Source organism: Xyrauchen texanus, chromosome 28 (assembly GCF_025860055.1).
Source record: "Xyrauchen texanus isolate HMW12.3.18 chromosome 28, RBS_HiC_50CHRs, whole genome shotgun sequence".
Lineage (NCBI taxonomy): Eukaryota > Metazoa > Chordata > Actinopteri > Cypriniformes > Catostomidae > Xyrauchen > Xyrauchen texanus.
In genome coordinates, this window is record NC_068303.1 from 548601 (window position 1) to 572862 (window position 24262).

The 24262-nt window shown below is 40.5% G+C and overlaps 3 protein-coding genes across 3 annotated transcripts; all 3 read right to left on the reverse strand.

Annotated features, from left to right (window-relative positions):
• Nucleotides 1-1112: 1112 nt before the first annotated feature.
• On the reverse strand, nucleotides 1113-10692 carry cipcb (CLOCK-interacting pacemaker b). The gene is made up of 4 exons (XM_052095676.1): nucleotides 10583-10692; nucleotides 6924-7052; nucleotides 6656-6819; nucleotides 1113-5025 (listed from the first exon to the last, which is right to left on the reverse strand). Exons 2-4 carry the CDS (start codon nucleotides 7030-7032, stop codon nucleotides 4207-4209), a joined length of 1092 nt encoding a protein of 363 aa, XP_051951636.1. The 5' UTR covers nucleotides 7033-7052; nucleotides 10583-10692; the 3' UTR covers nucleotides 1113-4206.
• Nucleotides 10693-11650: 958 nt separating this feature from the next.
• Nucleotides 11651-17100, reverse strand: LOC127622413 (zona pellucida sperm-binding protein 4-like). Its single transcript, XM_052096518.1, has 10 exons — nucleotides 16515-17100; nucleotides 16249-16436; nucleotides 16086-16183; nucleotides 15860-16017; nucleotides 15599-15791; nucleotides 15379-15526; nucleotides 15219-15294; nucleotides 15078-15145; nucleotides 14468-14594; nucleotides 11651-11823 (listed from the first exon to the last, which is right to left on the reverse strand). The coding sequence occupies exons 1-10, from the start codon at nucleotides 17098-17100 to the stop codon at nucleotides 11651-11653; spliced, it is 1815 nt and encodes a 604-aa protein (XP_051952478.1).
• Nucleotides 17101-20283: 3183 nt separating this feature from the next.
• Nucleotides 20284-22948, reverse strand: LOC127622414 (zona pellucida sperm-binding protein 4-like). The gene is made up of 8 exons (XM_052096519.1): nucleotides 21967-22948; nucleotides 21486-21673; nucleotides 21321-21418; nucleotides 21095-21252; nucleotides 20834-21026; nucleotides 20614-20761; nucleotides 20454-20529; nucleotides 20284-20380 (listed from the first exon to the last, which is right to left on the reverse strand). Exons 1-8 carry the CDS (start codon nucleotides 22946-22948, stop codon nucleotides 20301-20303), a joined length of 1923 nt encoding a protein of 640 aa, XP_051952479.1. The 3' UTR covers nucleotides 20284-20300.
• Between the last annotated feature and the right edge of the window lie 1314 nt (nucleotides 22949-24262).

A 24262-nucleotide genomic window follows, 5' to 3' on the forward strand; every position in this document is an offset into this window, starting at 1 on the left:
ATGGCCGCTATGAATAGATCTACTTCCGGAGTAAAGATTACGGTTGTCACACCAACTTCTATAGATCTTTTAGTATTTTAAGCATTTAAATAATAATAATAATCATTATAATATGTAGGATATGTTATTTAAATAAATTTTATGTATTGACATTTATTTAATTATCATTAAGTGCAGGATTTCCTTTAGTGATCTGCTTTCTAATTCATTTGAGCGAATCGGTTTGTTTGGACGGTTCGTTTCAAGAGATTCGAGTCATAAGTAATTATTTTTTCTTTTTGCATTGACATTTTTTATTTTTTTACTTTTTTTTGTTTATTATTATATTATTAGATCTTTCTTCTTCATAATATTTCCTGTTGCCTGCCAGCATTTAAGTGTGTGAGGAGTGTTCATTTGTGGTTTTGCGAATCAGTTGACCAAATCGTTAAAATAACCTGTTCAAAAGAACAATTATTTCACGAGTCTGACATTACGGAGATCTTAAAGGGACAGTTCACCCAAAAATGAAAATTCTGTCATCATCGTCATGCCATCCCAGATGTGTTTGACTTTCTTTCTTCTGCAGAACACAAATGAAGATTTATTATAGTAGAATATTTCAGCTCTGTAGGTCCATACAATGCAAGTGAATGGTGACCAGAACTGTGAAGCTCCATAAAGCACACAAAGTCAGCATAAAAGTAATCCATAAGACTCCAGTGGTTTAATCCATGTCTTCCAAAGGGATATGATAGGTGTGGGTGAGCAACATCAATATTTAAGACATTTTTTACTATAAATTCTCCTACCTGCCCACTAGGTGGCAATATGCACGAAGAATATTAAAGTGTAGATTTATAGTAAAAAGATGTCTTAAATATTGATCTGTTTCTTTTCACCCACATCTAGCATATCTCTTCTGAAGACATGGATTAAACCACTGGAGTCTTATGGATTACTTATATGCTGCATTTATGTGCTTTTAGGAGCTTAAAATATTTGAACCCTGTCGATTTGCATGGTATGGACCAACAGAGCTGATATACTCTAATAAAAATCTTCATTTGTGTTCAACAGAAGAAAGTCACACACATCTGGGATGGCATGAGGGTGAGGAAATGATGACAGAATTTTCATTTTTAGGTGAACTGTCCCTTTAATCAAAATTCAGCTGACGCTTGTGATAATCACACATCTTAAATATTCAATAATCACAAGTACAGAGTTTCTATGCATGCCTTTTATTTGAAATTGCCTTGAAAAGTCACAGAAAAATAGGCTACCCTGTTTTGAAAGATACATTTGGGATGCATCTTTGGGCACATTTTGATTGATCTATTGATCATTTAGTACTTTAGCATTTATCATAATGAATCGTGGTCTACATCCGAGTAGACACAAGCTGTGATATAAAATAGGTTTAGCTACAATGTACAACTTATGAACACAACAGTGCATCTGAATTGATTTTAATAACTTTATAACATGAAAACTTTAGCCTTTGCAGTTTATCGAGTAAACCATGTCTTAAAACATAAAAAGTAAACAAGTGGATAATGAAGAGAGAGAGAAACAACACAAAAATATACAACTTTTAAAAGAATCAGAGGAATATTGTTATTTGGTTTTGCTGATAAATGCTCTTAAGAAAATGTTTAATTCCTGTATGATATCTTAATTTAAGACCTCATCTAGAAACACAATGTCATATATTATAAGTGCATGTATGTCGTATTAATGTAAAACCACACACAGGATTAGAGCTGTAATAAAGCGGTTCATAAAAGTCAGACATGTCCATACACAACACCGCATATTATTAAGACAAGAGTAACAAGATGTCAGTGATAATAAAAGCAACATAAAGACGAACGTTTCCGCCAGAATCAGAGAAAGTACTTTCCAAATTCACAGATTAGATATCAGATTGACACCTTTCGCAGACGTCACATGTGAAGCCTTTTGGGCTTTTAAATGGTATATACGCACACACATCTGAAGACGCGGATGTTAAACTGGTTAACGAGGTTCAGACTCAAATGTGCAGCATATTTCATCAAATCAACAGTCGAATGAATCAGTCCAGTGAATAAATTGCAGCTGTTACGGGAGCAAACACTCACAATTAGACACCAAAACGTATCTGAAGATTATCAAAACTGCCAGACTACAAAATGTTTTCTACGTTTTCATACAAAAGAGAAGTAAAACTGTCGTTTTAAGAGACCTCAATGTACAAAAGGACATAAAATATAAAAGTTCATTTCCAAAATACACCTACGGTGAGGTCCAAAATCTAGGACCACAAATGCCTCAATTTAGCATTTTTACTGTTTTGTATTTAATGTAACGTTTTAATTACACATCATGTATCAGTGTCACAATGGGAGTAAATGCTGAACTGATGACTTGCATTTCTTAACCAGATGATCATGATTTATTTTATTATTGCAGTTTTATCATATTCAGTATCATAATATTTTAAGTCCAGGTCGAACTTGAAATAAACATATCCCTGATTTCAACATGGTCTCAGACTTTTGTAAATAAATATACGTTTCTAACGTTCCCTTTCAGCTGGAACGATGTGTCCGACAGTAACTCCAAACTCTCAAACTCTTTGCACATCAATGACATTTTATGCTTTAAGTTTAGACTAGTTATAATGTCCCTTGTGCTCACATATGAAAGAAATTCTCTCCCGGCTAATGCCGTTATATATACAGGGGACCTTTTAACTAGATACATTATGGAAAATATATATATTTTTTTAAGAACAAATCAATGCATTTAATCAATAAATAAGATTTTATATTGCAAATATTTTATTTTGTTACATGTTTATTGTTTAATTGCATAATTACATTGATTTCTTGAATACGTGCTAAAAAAAAACCCAGTACTGTCTCTTTAAGGAAACATGCATGTCTGTAAATGAGCGCATATTAATGAGAGGGGCTTTAATGACTTTCTCACCTGTACTATGTCTGATTAGAATTGAATGTTTATTTTTTATTGTTTTTGATCATTAAAAGAGACACTGGATTTCGTCTTTGGACGCACATTACACAATTACTGGAGTGAAATACAAATATTTACCAGCCACTTGGCAAATATGTACATTTTTAGTCGTATAGCGTGAAATTTGGTAGTAAATGCGGGTGATTTCCTCTCATTGTAGTGGAGTTTTGCTCAGAGTAAAATATCTATCTTGCGATTTAACCTTTTATGCTCTAAAGGTGCTTTTAAGATTTCCTGTTTCAGTGGCAAACCCAAAACTAAAGGCTTATATTTGGATAATAAAAAAAAAAAGTGTCATGTGTCTGGTATCATTGTATAGAACATTAAAGTTTTTTTTAAATGATAAAGATTGATACATCCTGAGAATCTCAGACTAAGAAACTGATGAAAAATCATGAAGAATGAGTTTCATTCTGTGTCATTTGAGTCATCATTGAGTCTGTGTCGTGTATTTGGCGCCATCTCCTGGTGGTCATATGTAACATTGTGCTTCATGTGGATTATCTAATGATCTATACATCTGATTATCTTGTGTCTGGACTCCATTGAAAGATAATCACAGACTCTAAATAATCATATGTAGTATTCTATATTACACTTATTTTTTGTAAAGTTATAAGTGAAAACGCGGCATATAAGCGACACCATCATAATCGTCAAAGACATATAATTAGCGATTACTCACTATGTTTTTGTCTGTGAGTAAAACAAACTGGTATTTGCTTAGTTTGATGTTTTTACTAATTGCAATAATATGTGCATTTTAACTGACTCTCGAGCATTGAAATAAAAGCATTTTCAACTTAAATGTTTAGTGGTATGTAGTATTCCTAGTATGCGTTTCAGGTCCATTTCGCTAGATTTGTTTTGCATTCAAACAGTCATTTATAACAGTCATTTTTAACATTGCATTTTAAACTATTTTACAGCGGTCAAACACATACTGAAATGTTCTCAGCGGTTTGGGTGCGAGACACTACAATACAGGAATGATTTCCAATCGACTACTGATACTCGGCAATATTAAGCACCTTAACACAGATAAACGGCACACTTCACCTTTAATAACATTCTGACTCTGGCATTGCCTAGGACCACAGTTGTAGAGATAAGAGATCATTTCTGGACAATGCAACTTAAGCACATATTAAAAGCACTATGGTGCATCACACACCCTCACTGTGATCTGACCGACTTTATTGTTCATTGACCTTCTTTTGAGAAACGGTCCCCGTGTCCTACGTGTGGCGTATTATCTTTCGTTTGGTCCTCCTCTAGCATGCTGGTTTGAAGTTTGCTCCAGATTCCCGAGTCGCCCGTCTGCAGAGCTTCCATGAAGAGGTTTGTGAGCTCACGTAGCCGCTCCAGCTCCGTCTGCGTCCGTCGATTCTGCCGAATTAACTCTTTCGTGCGAAGCGTAATGTTCAGCAATCCTGACTTACTGAGAATGTTGTATGTGTTGCAGAACCGCTTCACCTTGTTGTCCGTGTCGCCTTCGCAGATGCTGTTCACCGAAACGGCGCGTGAATTAGGCGTCAACGTCCGCAGAGGCGGATCGGAGTGGTTGTCCGTGGATTCGGGACTAATGTTTGTTTGCACGTCACTGTCAAGGCAGCCCGTAGTATTTGAGACAATTGATGTGTTGTGTGGAAGTGTTGAGGGCTGAGGCGAGCTGGGTACGGTTGGCGTGCCGGACTGCGAGCTGTGCCGTCTGTGTTTTTGACCTCGATACAAGTGCTGGGAAGACAAACGGTCACTCTTTACTGAAGAACTGGAACTAGAAGATGAGCTGTTGCTGCCTGCCTTGTGTGGACTGTCTCCAGGGTGAGGGGCGATTTTGGGGTAGGATTTGAGGATGGGGAGGTATTTTTTGTGTCGTCTGCGTTTAGAAGGGGGTCCCTTTGGCACCGCTGCAGTTACTTGAGGAACCACGGGTTGCAGGAAGACGACCTGAGGCTGCTGAACCACCTCAACAGCTGGACTGAAGCTCCAGGGTTTCAAAGCAGCAGCGTTTTCTCCAGACTGCAGATAAACCATTGAAATTTAAATACGACTTCATCTGGTGTTAACGGGTGATAATGACGCAAATCGAACAGTCAGACAGACAGATAGACAGACCAAAAGATAGCTAGACAGGCAAATGAACAGACAGACAGATAGACAGACCAAAAGATAGAAAGAAAGAGAGATAGGACTCATAGAAAGACAGACAGATACAAAGAGAGACATATATGACACAGATAGATAGAAAGGACAGACAGGCAACAGAACAGTCAGACAGACAGACCAATAGATAGAAACATAGACAGACAGACAGAAAATTAACAGTCAGACAGATACATAGATAGATAGGACTGGTAGACAGACAGATGTAGAGATAAGACAAATAGGAGACAGACAGATAGAATAGAAAGTATTTGCCCCCATCCTGATTTCTTCTGTTTTTGTGATTTTTCAGACTAAATTGTTTTAGATCTGCAACCTGAGTGAACACAAAATACAGTTGGAGGAATTTTGGAAGGACGGCCACTTCTGGGAGGGTTCACTACTGTGCCAAGTGTTCTCCATTTGGAGATAATGACTCTCGCGAGTCCCAGAGACTTTAAAATACATCTGGCAAGTGTCACAAAGCTATTTCAATCAGCTTTTTCCTCATTTCTGGAATTTCTTTGGACCTTGGCATCGTGTGCTGCTCAGGGAGACCTTTAAGCCATCTTCATGCAGCTGAAAAGTTGTATTTAGGTGTTGATTTGATTGAACATGGCTGACAGTAATCAGGTCCAGCTGAACCCCATTATGAATGCAGTTTCATAGATTTGGGGATTTAGTCACTAAGGAGGCAAATACTTTTTCACACATGCCCAGTTGGTGTTGAGTAACGTTTTTGCTTCAATAAACAACATTATCATTTAAAAACTGTATTTTGTGTTTCTCAGATTGACTTTGTTTTATGTTTGAATTTTTTAAACAATATAAAGTGAGATACACACAAAAAGCAGGAGAAATCATGATGAGAAACACTTTTCCACAGCACTGTAGATAGATAGACAAATGAAGTCAGACAGATATAATGACTAAACAATAGACAGCACACAAATTCTCAAAAAAAAAAATGTAATACTTAACTCTTTCCCCGCCAAACACGGAATGTTCCGGGTTTCCGTGTTTTAGGTGTTATACGGTAAGGAAGACCCTCCGCATGTTTTGAAAGAGTACGCAACTCTTTGATCAAAGAAACAGACTGCGATCGTCTCAAACATGAAGAAGTGGAGTATTGAGAAGCTCAAAATATCAGACATAAACATTTTTATCAGCTTTTTGTCTGAAATGTTGTTTTTGACAAAACCTACCTCTGTTCAAGTCGCAATAAAAAAAGAACAAATGAAAATAAAATAAAATCGTTTTTTTTTACCTAAAAGCAGAGGCCCAGATCTTTATTTTGATATATAGCATCTTCATATATTCATGGAAGAAATCATTCTGCGGGCCATTAAAGTTTAGCGAAAATAGTCAAAAACCCTGGCGGTGGCTGGCAACTTTTTTTTAAAAACGCTGGCGGGGAAAGAGTTAATGTCAGATCAAACCCTAAACCAAATAATAAACCAAATAATAAATAATACAATTATTATAGAAAATGAAACCTAAAATGTACCTGATTCAGAACAACATTGTTCATGATGATCATGGGTGACAGACGCTTCAGTGTTCCCCCGACCACAGTGCTCAGCGGAGAGGCGCGTGATCTAGAACCCACAAAACACGCCGCATCGTCCGTGTCTGTCTGATCGATCGCACTCAGATGCTCAGAGCTGCCGTCTGTGGAGAAACACACAGTTTACCTGGTTAACTGCAAGACATGTTCAGTCTTCAGTACATAATCAAACATCTGAACAGAGAATCCAAACGTCACAACTACAGACCTGAGAATCCCGAGTCCCTCTCAGAGTCTGGTTTTGACTTGTCCATCCGTTTGGTTTTAAATTTGGCCATTGCTCTTAAATGTGCTTCGTCCTTTACCTTCGCACTCATCCTTGCTCCACCGTATGACACTGATGCAGAGGAGACAATATGGTCAAACATCATCAAAGACCATAAAACGGTTTGTAAACACAGAGAGAGAGCAGGACTGACATGACTAGTGTGGCCTCACTATTCCTGAACACCAAAGGGAACCCATCTGGACTATTTTGGATTATTTTGGTATACATTCATGTTCTAGACGGACGTCTTTGACCTCTTGATATACATCTCATGCCTCTAAAAAGATACGGCTTCAAGTAGTATTGTCAGGGTTCCTAAATTACAGTAGTCGGTACAATACCAGTGAAATTTCACGGTTCTCGATACCAATTTCGATACCACAGCATAAATATGGCAATATGACAATGTGCTATTGACCACACCTGTTTAAAAAGTTATATTTCAATGTAAATAATAAATGATAAGAAATGCATGTTTCCTTCAAGGGTTTCTCAATTAAGGATGCATAGTTTGGGGTGTCTGGGTATCTCAGTGAGTATTGACGCTTGCTATCACACCTGGAGTCGCGAGTTTGAATCCAGGGCGTGCTGAGTGACTCCAGCCAGGTCTCCTTAGCAACCAAATTGGGCCGGTTGCTAGGGAGGGTAGAGTCACATGGGGTAACCTCCTCGTGGTCACTATAATGTGGTTCTCGCTCTCGGTGGGGCGTGTGGTGAGTTGTGCGTGGATGCCACGGAGAATGGCGTGAAGCCTCCACACGCGCTACGTCTCCACGGTAACGTGCTCAACAAGTCACGTGATGAGATGCACGGATTGACGGTCTCAGACGCGGAGGCAACTGAGATTCGTCCTCCAACACCTGGATTGAGTCGAATCACTACGCCACCATGAGGACTTGGAGCGCATTGGGAATTGGGCGTTCCAACAATGGGAAGAAAACAAAAAAGATGCATTGTTTAAGTGTTTTTAAGTAGCACCCTAATGAAATCAGTTTTATTTTTTACCAAATCATCTTTTCCTCCATGTCCTACTTTTATTCAACAGCTGTCTTGCTTGTGATATATTGCTTCATTTGTATTATCAATTTCAGGGCTTTAGCTTATATTCTGCAATGTACTTTTATTAGTTTTATAATATTGTAGTGCTTGTTCATTCTCTTCTGATGGAGTTTGCTGGTGCAAAACAAAAACAAAATAAACTCTAATAACATTATCAGTGCCGACCTCAGGAAAGAAAATAAAACTATATAATTTAAAACATTTCATGACCCCTTTAAAGCAGGAGTGAGGTACATTTGGTTAAAGTAATACAGGTGAAACTCGAAAAATTAGAATATCGTGCAAAAGTTCATTAATTTCAGTAATTCAACTTAAAAGGTGAAACTATTATATTATATAGACTCATTACAAGCAAAGTAAGATATTTCAAGCCTTTATTTGATATAATTTTGATGATTATGGCTTACAGCTTATGAAAACCCCAAATTCAGAATCTCAGAAAATTAGAATATTGTGAAAAGGTTCAGTATTGTAGCTCAAAGTGTCACACTCTAATCAGCTAAACACCTGCAAAGGGTTCCTGAGCCTTTAAATGGTCTCTCAGTCTGGTTCAGTTGAATTCACAATCATGGGGAAGACTGCTGACCTGACAGTTGTGCAGAAAACCATCATTGACACCCTCCACAAGGAGGGAAAGCCTCAAAAGGTAATTGCAAAAGAAGTTGGATGTTCTCAAAGTGCTGTATCAAAGCACATTAATAGAAAGTTAAGTGGAAGGGAAAAGTGTGGAAGAAAAAGGTGCACAAGCAGCAGGGATGACCATAGCCTGGAGAGGACTGTCAGGAAAAGGCCATTCAAATGTGTGGGGAGCTTCACAAGGAGTGGACTGAGGCTGGAGTTACTGCATCAAGAGCCACCACACACAGACGGGTCCTGGACATGGGCTTCAAATGTCAAACGTCTTACCTGGGCTAAAGAAAAAAAGAACTGGTCTGTTGCTCAGTGGTCCAAAGTCCTCTTTTCTGATGAGAGCAAATTTTGCATCTCATTTGGAAACCAAGGTCCCAGAGTCTGGAGGAAGAATGGAGAGGCACACAATCCAAGATGCTTGAAGTCCAGTGTGAAGTTTCACAGTCTGTGTTGGTTTGGGGAGCCATGTCATCGGCTGGTGTTGGTCCACTGTGCTTTATTAAGTCCAGAGTCGACGCAGCCGTCTACCGGGACATTTTAGAGCACTTCATGCTTCCTTCAGCAGACAAGCTTTATGGAGATGCTGACTTCATTTTCCAGCAGGACTTGGCACCTGCCCACACTGCCAAATGTACCAAAACCTGGTTCAATGACCATGGTATTACTGTGCTTGATTGGCCAGCAAACTCGCTTGACCTGAACCCCATAGAGAATCTATGGGGCATTGCCAAGAGAAAGATGAGAGACATGAGACCAAACAATGCAGAAGAGCTGAAGGCCGCTATTGAAGCATCTTGGTCTTCCATAACACCTCAGCAGTGCCACAGGCTGATAGCATCCATGCCACGCCGCATTGAGGCAGTAATTAATGCAAAAGGGGCCCAAACCAAGTACTGAGTACATATGCATGATTATAGTTTTCAGAGGGCTGACATTTCTGTATTTAAAATCCTTTTTTTATTGATTTCATGTAATATTCTAATTTTCTGAGATTCTGAATTTGGGGTTTTCATAAGCTGTAAGCCATAATCATCAAAATTATATCAAATAAAGGCTTGAAATATCTTACTTTGCTTGTAATGAGTCTATATAATATATTAGTTTCACCTTTTAAGTTGAATTACTGAAATTAATGAACTTTTGCACGATATTCTAATTTTTCGAGTTTCACCTGTATTCCAGATTCAATACAAGTTAAACTCAATCAGCAGCATTTGTGTCATAATGTTGATTAACAAATAAATTAATTCCACTCGTCCCTCCTTTAAATGTGTGTTCCAGTGAGACACTTCCAATGCAAGTCAATGGGGTTTAATCTGTACACATTAAAATACTGTTTCACAAGTATAGACACAAGACATAAACAATATGTGTGTTAACATGATTTTACTGTCATTAAATCACTTAATAACCACATCTGTGTGAAGATAGAGAGACAATATACTACTTTGTTGCCATGACGACGCAACGCCATGAACTCTTAATCCCTAAATTATGATTTAAAGAACTTTACAGCTCAAATAATACACAAGATTTGACAGAAGAATTAATGCAAGTGCTTTTATTAAATTATAAACTTCACATGTATGCCTTTAAACCTCCAAATATCGCCCCCATTGACATCCATTGGAAGTGTCTCACTGGAACACACATTTGTGCTTTTGTGGATGCCCAAAGAATGAACATAATATACCAATATTACTTAATTATGTGTAATACAACTCATGTTTTGATTGAGCTATGTAGCCAATCATAGAAGTGTCGACGGAGGGTTTAACAGCTCTTAAACTCAGAACTGACGTTTAGTTGGTCAAGAAAAGCGCTCCAAACGCTCCGAGTAACATGCACCGATTAAAACCCAAACAATTCAGCACAAAGCCGTGAAAACCCGTCGTTCCCCAGCGACTTACCTTGTTCTCGGTATGATTCGTCGTTGTGACGTTCTAGTAATTGTTCCCGTCACGCAAAACACGCTCACAGAGAACACAGTGCTGTACACGTGACCTGAGCGAGACACACATGCATTCCGACAAACCCCGCCCCCTGGGCAACGTCTCTACGCCAGACACTGCGTTTTTTTTTTAACTTTATTAAGATATCCAATAGCTTTGTTTTAAGCCATTCATATATTAATATTTATCTTAATAGTTATACAAAAATGTACGAAAAATGTATCGCGTTACGTTTATTTGTTCTTAACAACATCGTTCCGGTCAGGTTCCCAAACGGCTACATGAACGACTTCTCAACTATCCAGTCACAGACAAATAAGTTGCCCTTCGCAGCCAATCCTGGCGCAGGAGGCGGGGCTTGTTGGAATTCTGGGGAGGGCGGAAAAGGGCGCTCTCTTTATGTTTTAGGGGATTTCCCTTTTTGGTCAAAGTGGGCGGGTCTGTCTGCAGAAGTGGGATTTCGTCATTATCCACGCTCGCTTTGCATTGGTTATCGAAACGAGCACTGAGATATACAGTAACACGTGACTGTAGTGTGCAGCGAGAACATTGTGTTTCAACCGCAGCACGTCGCGCAGGACAAACACGCAGAATGTCACTTGAGTTATGTAACAATAAGCCACAATTTGTCCTTTTAATTAAAAGTGAAAGTTTTACTTTTCTGAAGTAAAGTAACATTTTGGGGCACAATTTTCACATGATTCTGTTACACTCAGTGGTTTAGTAGTGACTGAAGAAATGGGCACAATGTTTTTTATCAAGAAAGTAATTATATATATATATATATATATATATATATATATATATATATATATATATATATATATATATATTATTATTATTATTATTATTAGTGAACTGAACATAGACACACATATATGTGTTTGTGTGTCTATGTTTAGTTCACTATTTGATAAAATAATGCAATCTATTTAAATGGAAATGTTTGTTTATATGTTATTTATTACTAGTTATATATAAGGGTAACATTTCAACCAGTTGTCTGCTGTTCTCTCACAGAACAACCTACTCATCAGACATCAGTCTGGCTTCCAAAAAGGAAAGGATAGCTGAAACCCTGCGACTGGCGAGAGCTAACTCCATATCATCCGCCTGTCCACCCTCTCTGACCTGGTTATCACAGGAACTGCACTTGGATGGGTTGAATCGTACCTCATTGGCAGATCTTTCAAAGTCTCCTGGAGAGCAGAGGTGTCCAAGACACACCAGCTGACCACTGGTGTTCCCCAAGGATCAGTGCTTGGACCCCTCCTCTTCTTGATATACACAATATCACTTTGTGTGACAAATTGCTTGTTATGCTAATTATTTGTAAATCACTTTGGATAAAAGCATCTGCTAATTGACTAAATGTAAATTTAACGGTTTAATAATAACTGCTAACGAATGCTAACTAATCCATAATAACCTTATGAGCATTAATAATATAATAATGTAAATATATAATAGTAATGTTCATGATATTATAAGTTAAACTATATCTGACATTACTATAAGTATTAAAGATGAATTATGTAATTTCTGCAAAACTAGCGGCACCGAGCTAATGTTTTTAAAACAGCTTTCCGAATACGGCCCTCCTCTGCTGTTGTTCTAACAGTCAGATAGCCCCGCCCCCAACTCACACCATTGGTTGAGTAACTCTAAGAGCGCTCGAAGTCCTCGTGGTGGTGTAGTGACTCGCCTCAATCCAGGTTGCGGAGGACGAATCTCAGTTGCGTCCTCGTCTGAGACTGTCAATCTGCGCATCGCATCACGTTACCATGGAGACGTAGCGCGTGTGGAGGCTTCATGCTATTCTCCGCATTATCCACACACAATTTATGTTAGTTAATGTTAGTTTATAAAACATCAGTAGATGTTAAAATTAACATTAGCAAAGATTAATAAGTGCTGTAAAAGTATTATTCGTCATGTTAACTAATGTTTTGAATGAATGTTAATAAATGCAACCTTATTGTCATGGACTGATTACTGACCGGGCCAATGGGGCCAGTGCCCAGGGGCCCTTGACTACTGGGGGGCCCTGGGTTTTAAAATTGCACAATCTAGTTTGGTGATCCCCCCCTCGAAATGACTTTTGGGCATGAACAACGACCCCCCACCCAAAACAACAATTGGAGGGTGCCCTTGGAGATAATTGACCCCAGGGCCTTTGCAAGTCATAATCCGTCCCTGGAAGAGGAAGTACATCCTCTTCTGGTCCTTTTTCACAATGGAGTCAATGTGGGTGTCCTTCTTCAGGTACTGAGAGATAGTAGTGCCCAGGAACCTGAATGACTCCACTGCTGGCACAGTGCTGTTCAGAATGGTGAGGGGGGACAATGTTGGGGTGTTCCTCCTAAAGTCCACTAACATCTCCACTGTTTTGTGCATGTTCAGCTCCATGCTATTTTGACTACACCAGACAGCCGTTCAACCTCCCTTCTGTATGCAGACTCATCGTCATCCTGGATGAGGCAGATGACCGTGTCGTCGTCTGCAATCTTCATGAGCTTGACAGAGGGGTCCCTGACGGTGCAGTCATTTGTGTACAGGGAGAGTAGTGGGGAGAGCACACATCCCTGGGGGGCACCGGAGCTGCCTATCAGTCAGAAAGCCGGTGATCCACTGATAGACGTGGGAACACTTGAGACCAAATGCCATATGAAACATATGCAACTTGAGGTATATTAATTTAATTGTGGGATCTCATGTATCAGTAGACTCTCAAACAATATAAAAATTTCTTTCCTTGATTAACATTGGCAAAACATTCATTTTAGGGTACTATACAACTATAAATCAACAGATCAAGCTTTCATCTGTCACCTTGTAAGATTTCATGCTTACTGATAGTGGCACCTGGTGACAGAGGTTGGTACCGCATTAATATTGTTAGCTAGCAAGCTGTGTTGCCTCTTAACCAGATTTAAAATAAATAAATATTTGAATTATTTTTTATATAAAAAAAATATATATATATATATATATATATATATACATTTTTTTAATTATTATTTGCAATAAATGTTAATTATTTAAGTTAATATGCATTGTTATTAATAAAAAAAAAAAGTCATATCCTTTCTAATATGCTGAAATTAGAACTTTCCTGACTGTTGACTTACACCTTTATATTTAAAAAATATACTTATTTTTATCTTTTCGATTATTTGTCTCCTTTATCTTATGTATACATTTTGGTTGGTTTATACATATTTTTCCTTCACATGTACTTGTCTTTATGGACTTTTCAGACAGTCCCTTACCCACCAGAGGCACATTTTCCAACTTATATCAATGTTAATTTAGCGATCTGGAACGATTTCACCATGACGCCATCTGACTAGTTTAAATACAGGACAATCACATATTTTATGTGACACTAGCAACACTAGCATGGAAAAATGGAGTGCAAGGGGAAGAATACAAAATTAGAGGTGCATGGAATGAAAGTGTCTATAGCTCAAAAGTCTCCAAATCTCTGCAAGACCAAGATTTTTGACACATCCCTGTAGGGGGCTTACACACTTTTGCTTCACTATGATCAAGAACTGAATCCATCAATAGATTGAAGTCTCCTCCCAATATTATATCATAAGGGTTGCCAGCAGCTTGCAACATCCCTTCAAGATCTTAAAAAAAAAAAAAAAAGCCCTGATCAACGTAAATTAGCCAAAAAAAAAAAAAAGTTTGAGACGTTTGAATTGTAGAAGTTTATTTATCAAAGTAATGACTCCCCTGCTCTTACTCGAGCCAGCACTAAAGAAAACATGTCCACCCCATATGCCAACGAAAAGACAGACACTTCATAAGCAACTGCCAGAACTTTGGACGGACCCCACCAAACCAGCCTGCCCGTTGACCGGTGATGCACCTCATTGATCTCTGCCTGAATCACCTTTGTATTCAGAGTGTTGTCCACCAATAAACAGACTATTAATGGCCAGCACAGGCCTTCATCCAACTAACAAAAGGACAATGCAACTGTGAATTGCTGCAGTTAATCCAGGATGGACTTCAAAATGGTCATAAAAAAAAGATCTTTGTTTAAACACTGGCCCTTAGCACAGACTACTAATTTTAAACCATGGCTTGCACTGCACACAAATAAGTATTGGCATTATATTCATGTGGTTTAGCCAGCAGGGAAACTGTTCCCCCCCCCCAGAGACCATTGTTCGATTCCTCGCTAACTGCTTAAGAGCTCAGAGTTTAAAGAGGAACATTTAGGCAACCAAAAGTTGCGTGCAACACTGGGGCTTTATTGCAAGAAAGCTTATAGGAAATTTGCAAGGCTAGTGCACCCCCTCCCCATGATGCAGGTGATCAATGCCAGCATGTTCATTTTCAGTTGTATATGGATACAGGAATCCACACCAGACTGTAATTTTAATCTTAGGTTTCATGCAATTTATTATACAGGTTATAGACAATTTTAAGGCATGACCAGAGTAACTCCTCCACTAGAAACCACAGTTTCCCCAATTGAAGTCATCTTGAAATGAACATCCCTTCCTGTAAAATAAGGGAGAAGTGTAAGGGGTAGGATGAAGAACCCTTAAGCCATTGATTTAAGGCAAGTACTCACTTTGCCTGCCGCAGCGCTGCTCACAGGAGCCAGTGGAAGAGGGATAGCACACTGCTGTACTACAGTGGATGAAGACCTGAGCAAGAGGAATAACAATAGCATTCATTAGAATAAAATTCAGGGTTTGGGTATGTTAAGGTTAGTTATGTAGGGATCATACGGTTTCCTGCAGAGGAGCTAGTGACGCAGGATCCACAAATGTGAACATCTTCACAATAAAGCGCTTGTAGTGGGTTGGGAACTGAAGACCAGAGGAGACATCCACAGGAACCAGTGTAGTCAGGTAACGGTCATCCTGGTAAGGGCATCTGAAGACACAGGGACCGTCAGGGCTAGCCCAAAACGGACCAACCAAGGCAAATGCTTGGGGTTGAACTCACCCATTAACTAGAAGGTCCCACTGAGGTAGGCTGAGGGGATCAGGGGTTGATGTTGCCCAGCAACGTCCCAGCGTCAGGACAATATTTGGGTCAGTCCTCTCCAAAACGTTCACCTCAACATACACTGGGTCTCGCAAGACTTTTGTGACAGGGTAATCAGAGTCGCTGTAGTAGGAGGTGTACGCTGCATCCTCTGCAGGAGGAAAAGACACTTAAACCCAGCAGAACTTGAGGAAGCAATCAAGATATCCAATACACTACCTTCAGCACATCCTTTAGTGACACATTGTCCATTAGCCAGCCTAAGCGCCACTCGGAGCGGTCCAGGAGCAGCTACAGGTGGAGGAGGAGGAATGGTGTTGACCTCCACAACTAGAGCTTGAACAGCACTGCCGGAATACCTACACTGGAAGAGAAGCCTGGACAAACAGTGAGCTTATAGCACATGACAAAAGTTAGCATTTAAGCCAAAGCATGGATCACGTACTCAAATTGACTGTCCCTTGTGATGGATCCAAGTGGTCCAATCCCCACTTCATAGGACGATGTCATTCTGTTCTCATACACTACATATCCATTGTCCTCCTGCAAATAGAAACATGGTTAGAATCCACAACTTCCCAAGCAAAGAAAGGGGGAGAAGTACCCACCATCATGCTTGTGCCACAAGCAGTGACAGGGAATTGGTAGATGGCAAAAGATGAGGTGGACCCAACTGGAGCACATGGTGGGTCACTTCCACCCAACAAACGGACCGTATCCAGGCTTAGCTGCGGAAGTGTAACATCTCTAGCCACCACAACCACAAACTGGCCATCTCGAATACACTGGACAGTCACTGTAACAAGATGCATAGCATGTTACTGCAGACAATCAGTTTAATACAAACTCATTTACATTGGTTCAACATCCTTACCTGCCTTCCCATAGTAGCACTGCTGTCCATTGAAGCAGCAATTTATAGTTTCACATTCCACAGCACTGATACCAGGTTGTCCACATTGGATCTTCTCATAATCAGCTACAGTACACTTGTCTAGAGGCTCTGCCTGTGGTGCAGGCTGCTTGGGTGGATACTTTTGAGTTTGCTGTTGCGGAGTCTGTTGAGGTAGCCGCTTATCACTTGGCTGGAACACAAGAGCTTGAGAACTCTGGGCTGGAATCCCCCCTTGTTGTTGAAGTTGCCATTGTGGAGCCTGCTGAGGTTTAAGCCGCTGATCATTTGGCTGGAACAAAGGAGCTTGAGAACTCTGGGCTGGAATCCCTCCTTGTTGTTGAAGTAGCCATTGTGGAGCCTGCTGAGGTATGAACCGCTGATCATTTGGCTGGAACACAAGCGCTTGTGGATTCTGAGCTAGAAGCCCCCCTTGTTTTGGACTTTGACGCAAGACTGCAGCTGGAGGCCCCTTGGGCTGAACACCCCACTGTGGCGCAGTATGACAGACAGCACAAAACCACCCATAAAGTGCCAGAAGCCACAATCTACCCATACTTTCTGTCATTGCTACACTACTGATCACACCATTAAAGTGGATCCCTTTGACCTTTTATGCTCTATAGATTGTAGCTTTTTAACGATGGCCCCTCCCAGTTCATTAAAAATCATGGAACTCCAGACTTGCACAAGTGGGAGCTTACAAGGTGACACTTATTAGTTTTTAAGAGTTAACTGTCCTTTACTAGTGATGGCAGAAAATAAGCTTTCAAATCTCTGAGTCAATTGAACCAATTTCTTTGGAAAATGATCAACTGTTTCAAGCACTGCATGCTGAGATCATCTGGTGGTCACAGGCATATGAATGCAATGAGAAGACTCGAGTCAAAGCAGCTACAATGACACGATGCATTGGAAATTAATTCCTGCCCTGCATTTCTCATAATGTTTCATGGTTGTCTACTATATTCTGGAATAACAGCTCTGAATCTTTGCAGAATATGTAGACCTTCATATAAAATAATTTAAAAACTGACCGGGCCAATGGGGCCAGTGCCCAGGGGCCCTTGACTACCCGGGGGCCATGGGCTTTAACATTGCACCGATCTAGTTTGGTGATCCCTCTGCTCGAAATTACTTTTGTTGGGGGGTCGTTGTTTATGCCCAATTGGAGGGGTGCCCTTTGAGATAATTGACCAAAGGGCCTTTGCAAGAGATAATCCATCCCTGCTTATTGTAAAGTATCATAAAAAAAATAAGATACAGTATATTCACCACACAGATGTAATTGTGGTTAGCCAATCAAGTTGAAGGAAGTACATCCTCTTCTGGGCCTTTTTCGCAATGGAGTCAATGTGGGTGTCCTACTTCAGGTTCTGAGAGATGACAGTGCCCAGGAACCTGAATGACTCGGGTCAATTTTGGGGTGTTCCTCCTAAAGTCCACTAACCTCTCCACTGTTATGAGCATGTTCAGCTCCATGTTATTTTGACTGCACCAGACAGCCATTCAACCTCCCTTCTGTATGCAGACTCATCGTCATCCAACTTCATGAGCTTGACAGAGGTGTCACTGACGGTGCAGTCATTTGTGTACAGGGAGAAGAGTAGCGGGAGAGCACACATCCCTGGGGGACACCGGAGCTGCCTATCGGTCAGAAAGCCGGTGATCCACTGATAGACGTGGGAACAGGTGGAAATAACTCCCTTGACACTTGAGACCAAATGCCATATGAAACATATGTAATTTGAGGTATATTAATTTAATTGTGGGATCTCATGTATCAGTAGACTCTCAAACAATATAAAAATTTCTTTCCTTGATTAACATTGGCAAAACATTCATTTTAGGGAACTATACAACTATAAATCAACAGATCAAGCTTTCATCTGTCACCTTGTAAGATTTCATGCTTACTGATAGTGGCACCTGGTGACAGAGGTTGGTACCGCATTAATATTGTTAGCTAGCAAGCTGTGTTGCCTCTTAACCAGAATTTTTTTTTTTTTTTTGAAAGAAAAAACAAAAAAAACAAAACTAAAAACAATTTAGAATTATTTTATTGAAAAAATAAAATAAAAAAATAATAAAAAATATGTATATATATTAAAAAATTTTATTATTTGCAATAAATGTTAATTATTTAAGTTAATATGCATTGTTTTTAATAAAAAGAAAGTCATATCCTTTCTTATATGCTGAAATTAGAACTTTCCTGACTGTTGACTTACACCTTTATATTTTAAAAACATACTTATTTTTATCTTTTCGATTATTTGTCTCCTTTATCTTATTTATGTATACATTTTGGTTGGTTTATACATATTTTTCCAATTCGTTCACATGTACTTGTCTTTATGACTCAGTGATTATGTTCATACATTGATCTTATTGAACATTTATATAGAAAAAAAACCCCCCACAGTTTTAGCACCATTTGTGGACTTTTCAGACAGTCCCTCACCCACCATAGGCACATTTAAAACTTATCATTTTAATTTAGTGATCTGGAATGATTTCACCATGACCAGTTTAAATATGGGACAAATCGCATTGTGTATTGATTCGATACGCATTATTTTATCTTTAAATACAGGACAATCACATATTTTATGGGATGGGTGGCAACCCTAGCATGGAAAAATGGAGTGCAAGGGGAAGAATACAAAATTAGAGGTGCATGGAATGAAAGTGTCTATAGCTCAAAAGTCCCCAAATCTCTGCAAGACCAAGATTTTTGACACATCCCTGTAGGGGCTTACACACTTTTGCTTCACTATGATGGACTGAATCCATCAATCGATTAAAGTCTCCTCCCAATATTATATCGTGAGGGGTTTCAGCGGCTTGCAACAGCCCTTCAAGATCTATAAAAAAAAAAAAAAAAGCACTGATCCACGTGGTGTAAATATTAGCCAAAATCAACCTTTGCCCCTGAATTTCTGCTAAAACAATGACTCATTTTAGTTTTATCATTATTTATAATCTTGAGCCAGCACTAAAGAAAACATGTCCACCTCATATGCCAACTCTAACGAGAAGACAGACACTTCATAAGAAACTGCCAGAACTTTGGACGGACCCCACCAAACCGGACTGCCCGTTGAACTGCGATGCACCTCATTGATCTCTGCCTGAGTCACCGGTTTATTGATGGACAACACTCAATACATAAACTATTAATTGCCAGCAAAGACCTTCATCATCCAACTAACAAAAAGGACAATGCATCTGAATTTCTGCAGTTAATCCAGGATGGACTTCAAACAGTCATACAAAATCTTGTTTAAACCTTGGCCCTTAACACAGACTACTAATTTTAAACCATGGCTTGCACCGCACACAAAATCTACACCGTTCACACCACAACACAGCAATTCAGTTTCAAAGATTAAGTGATAAAGACCTCAGAACCATAATTCGTAGATGGGACTTGTGACAAGGCGTATTAACTCATGCCATTGCTCATGTCACCTCAGGATGGGACTCAACAGGACAGCTCAGTGTCAGAGACCCATTGTTTACAGTTCCATTCCTCACAAACTTCCTCAGAGCTTAGAGAAACATTTAGGCAACCAAAAATTGTGAAACACTGGGGTTTTATTGAAAGAAAGTATATAGGTAATTTGCAAGGCTAGTGCACCCCCTCCCCATGATGCAGGTGATCAATGCCAGCATGTTCATTTTAGTTGTATATGGATACAGGAATCCACACCAGACTGTAATTTTAATCTTAGTTTAATGCAATTATACAGGTTATAGACAATTTTAAGGCATGACCAGAGTAACTCCTCCACTAGAAACCACGGTTTCTCCACTAGAAGTCATCTTGAAATGAACATCCCTTCCTGTAAAATAAGGGAGAAGTGTAAGGGGTAGGATGAAGAACCCTTAAGCCATTGATTTAAGGCAAGTACTCACTTTGCCTGCCGCAGCGCTGCTCACAGGAGCCAGTGGAAGAGGGATAGCACACTGCTGTACTACAGTGGATGAAGACCTGAGCAAGAGGAATAACAATAGCATTCATTAGAATAAAATTCAGGGTTTGGGTATGTTAAGGTTAGTTATGTAGGGATCATACGGTTTCCTGCAGAGGAGCTAGTGACGCAGGATCCACAAATGTGAACATCTTCACAATAAAGCGCTTGTAGTGGGTTGGGAACTGAAGACCAGAGGAGACATCCACAGGAACCAGTGTAGTCAGGTAACGGTCATCCTGGTAAGGGCATCTGAAGGCACAGGGACCGTCAGGGCTAGCCCAAAACGGACCAACCAAGAAAAATGCTTGGGGTTGAACTCACCCATTAACTAGAAGGTCCCACTGAGGTAGGCTGAGGGGATCAGGGGTTGATGTTGCCCAGCAACGTCCCAGAGTCAGGACAAGATTTGGGTCAGTCCTCTCCAAAACATTCACCTCAACATACACTGGGTCTCGCAGGACTTTTGTGACAGGGTAATCCGAGTCACTGTAGTAGGAGGTGTACGCTGCATCCTCTGCAGGAGGAGAAGACACTTAAACCCAGCAGAACTTGAGGAAGCAATCAAGATATCCAATACACTACCTTCAGCACATCCTTTAGTGACACATTGTCCATTAGCCAGCCTAAGCGCCACTCGGAGCGGTCCAGGAGCAGCTACAGGTGGAGGAGGAGGAATGGTGTTGACCTCCACAACTAGAGCTTGAGCAGCACTGCCGGAATACCTACACTGGAAGAGAAGCCTGGACAAACAGTGAGCTTGTAGCACATGACAAAAGTTAGCATTTAAGCCAAAGCATGGATCACGTACTCAAATTGACTGTCCCTTGTGATGGATCCAAGTGGTCCAATCCCCACTTCATAGGACGATGTCATTCTGTTCTCATACACTACATATCCATTGTCCTCCTGCAAATAGAAACATGGTTAGAATCCACAACTTCCCAAGCAAAGAAAGGGGGGGAGAAGTACCCACCATCATGCTTGTGCCACAAGCAGTGACAGGGAATTGGTAGATGGCAAAAGATGAGGTGGACCCAACTGGAGCGCATGGTGGGTCACTTCCACCCAACAAACGGACCGTATCCAGGCTTAGCTGCGGAAGTGTAACATCTCTAGCCACCACAACCACAAACTGGCCATCTCGAATACACTGGACAGTCACTGTAACAAGATGCATAGCATGTTACATTTACATTTGCATTTATGCATTTGGCAGACGCTTTTATCCAAAGCGACTTACAGAGCCCTTATTACAGGGACAATCCCCCTGGAGCAACCTGGAGTTAAGTGCCTTGCTCAAGGACACAATGTTGGTGGCTGTGGGGTTCGAACCAGTCTCCTTCTGATTACCAGATTACCATTTATGTGCTTAGACCACTACACCACCACCACTCCATGTTACTGCAGACAATCAGTTTAATACAAACTCATTTACATTGGTTCAACATCCTTACCTGCCTTCCCATAGTAGCACTGCTGTCCATTGAAGCAGCAATTTATAGTTTCACATTCCACAGCACTGATACCAGGTTGTCCACATTGGATCTGCTCATAATCAGCTACAGTACACTTGTCTAGAGGCTCTGCCTGTGGTGCAGGCTGCTTGGGTGGATACTTTTGAGTTTGCTGTTGCGGAGTCTGTTGAGGTAGCCGCTTATCACTTGGCTGGAACACAAGAGCTTGAGAACTCTGGGCTGGAATCCCTCCTTGTTGTTGAAGTTGCCATTGTGGAGCCTGCTGAGGTTTAAGCCGCTGATCATTTGGCTGGAACACAAGAGCTTGAGAACTCTGGGATGGAATCCCCCCTTGTTGTTGAAGTAGCCATTGTGGAGCCTGCTGAGGTATGAACCGCTGATCATTTGGCTGGAACACAGGAGCTTGAGAACTCTGGGCTGGAATCCCTCCTTGTTGTTGAAGTTGCCATTGTGGAGCCTGCTGAGGTTTAAGCCGCTGATCATTTGGCTGGAACACAAGAGCTTGAGAACTCTGGGATGGAATCCCCCCTTGTTGTTGAAGTAGCCATTGTGGAGCCTGCTGAGGTATGAACCGCTGATCATTTGGCTGGAACACAGGAGCTTGAGAACTCTGGGATGGAATCCCCCCTTGTTGTTGAAGTAGCCATTGTGGAGCCTGCTGAGGTTTAAGCCGCTGATCATTTGGCTGGAACAAAGGAGCTTGAGAACTCTGGGCTGGAATCCCTCCTTGTTGTTGAAGTAGCCATTGTGGAGCCTGCTGAGGTATGAACCGCTGATCATTTGGCTGGAACACAAGCGCTTGTGGATTCTGAGCTAGAAGCCCCCCTTGTTTTGGACTTTGACGCAAGACTGCAGCTGGAGGCCCCTTGGGCTGAACACCCCACTGTGGCGCAGTATGACAGACAGCACAAAACCACCCATAAAGTGCCAGAAGCCACAATCTACCCATACTTTCTGTCATTGCTACACTACTGATCACACCATTAAAGTGGATCCCTTTGACCTTTTATGCTCTATAGATTGTAGCTTTTTAACGATGGCCCCTCCCAGTTCATTAACAATCATGGAACTCCAGACTTGCACAAGTGGGAGCTTACAAGGTGATTCTTATTAGTTCTTAAGAGTTAACTGTCCTTTACTAGTGATGGCAGAAAATAAGCTTTCAAATCTCTGAGTCAATTGAACCAATTTCTTTGGAAAATGATCAACTGTTTCGAAGCACTGCATGCTGAGATCATCTGGTGGTCACAGGCATATGAATGCAATGAGAAGACTCGAGTCAAAGCAGCTACAATGACACGATGCATTGGAAATTATTTCCTGCCCTGCATTTCTCATAATGTTTCATGGTTGTCTACTATATTCTGGAATAACAGCTCTGAATCTTTGCAGAATATGTAGACCTTCATATAAAATAATTTAAAAACTGACCGGGCCAATGGGGCCAGTGCCCAGGGGCCCTTGACTACCCGGGGGGCCATGGGCTTTAACATTGCACGATCTAGTTTGGTGATCCCTCTGCTCGAAATTACTTTTGTTGGGGGTCGTTGTTTATGCCCAATTGGAGGGGTGCCCTTGGAGATAATTGACCAAAGGGCCTTTGCAAGAGATAATCCATCCCTGCTTATTGTAAAGTATCATAAAAAAAATAAGATACAGTATATTCACCACACAGATGTAATTGTGGTTAGCCAATCAAGTTGAAGGAAGTACATCCTCTTCTGGGCCTTTTTCGCAATGGAGTCAATGTGGGTGTCCTACTTCAGGTTCTGAGAGATGACAGTGCCCAGGAACCTGAATGACTCGGGTCAATTTTGGGGTGTTCCTCCTAAAGTCCACTAACCTCTCCACTGTTATGAGCATGTTCAGCTCCATGTTATTTTGACTGCACCAGACAGCCATTCAACCTCCCTTCTGTATGCAGACTCATCGTCATCCAACTTCATGAGCTTGACAGAGGTGTCACTGACGGTGCAGTCATTTGTGTACAGGGAGAAGAGTAGCGGGAGAGCACACATCCCTGGGGGACACCGGAGCTGCCTATCGGTCAGAAAGCCGGTGATCCACTGATAGACGTGGGAACAGGTGGAAATAACTCCCTTGACACTTGAGACCAAATGCCATATGAAACATATGTAATTTGAGGTATATTAATTTAATTGTGGGATCTCATGTATCAGTAGACTCTCAAACAATATAAAAATTTCTTTCCTTGATTAACATTGGCAAAACATTCATTTTAGGGAACTATACAACTATAAATCAACAGATCAAG

Coding starts and splice junctions, on each gene's coding strand:
- LOC127622413 (XM_052096518.1), bottom strand. CDS start 17,100: ATGACAGAAAGTATGGGTAGATTGTGGCTTCTGGCACTTTATGGGTGG. Junction 16,018..16,085: donor ACAAGGGACAGTCAATTTGA/GTACGTGATCCA, acceptor CTGTTTGTCCAG/GCTTCTCTTCCAGTGTAGGT. Junction 15,295..15,378: donor TAGCTCCTCTGCAGGAAACC/GTATGATCCCTA, acceptor CCTCTTGCTCAG/GTCTTCATCCACTGTAGTAC.
- LOC127622414 (XM_052096519.1), bottom strand. CDS start 22,948: ATGACAGAAAGTATGGGTAGATTGTGGCTTCTGGCACTTTATGGGTGG. Junction 21,253..21,320: donor ACAAGGGACAGTCAATTTGA/GTACGTGATCCA, acceptor CTGTTTGTCCAG/GCTTCTCTTCCAGTGTAGGT. Junction 20,530..20,613: donor TAGCTCCTCTGCAGGAAACC/GTATGATCCCTA, acceptor CCTCTTGCTCAG/GTCTTCATCCACTGTAGTAC.
- cipcb (XM_052095676.1), bottom strand. CDS start 7,032: ATGAGTGCGAAGGTAAAGGACGAAGCACATTTAAGAGCAATGGCCAAA. Junction 6,820..6,923: donor GAGGGACTCGGGATTCTCAG/GTCTGTAGTTGT, acceptor GTTTCTCCACAG/ACGGCAGCTCTGAGCATCTG. Junction 5,026..6,655: donor ACAATGTTGTTCTGAATCAG/GTACATTTTAGG, acceptor GTTTATCTGCAG/TCTGGAGAAAACGCTGCTGC.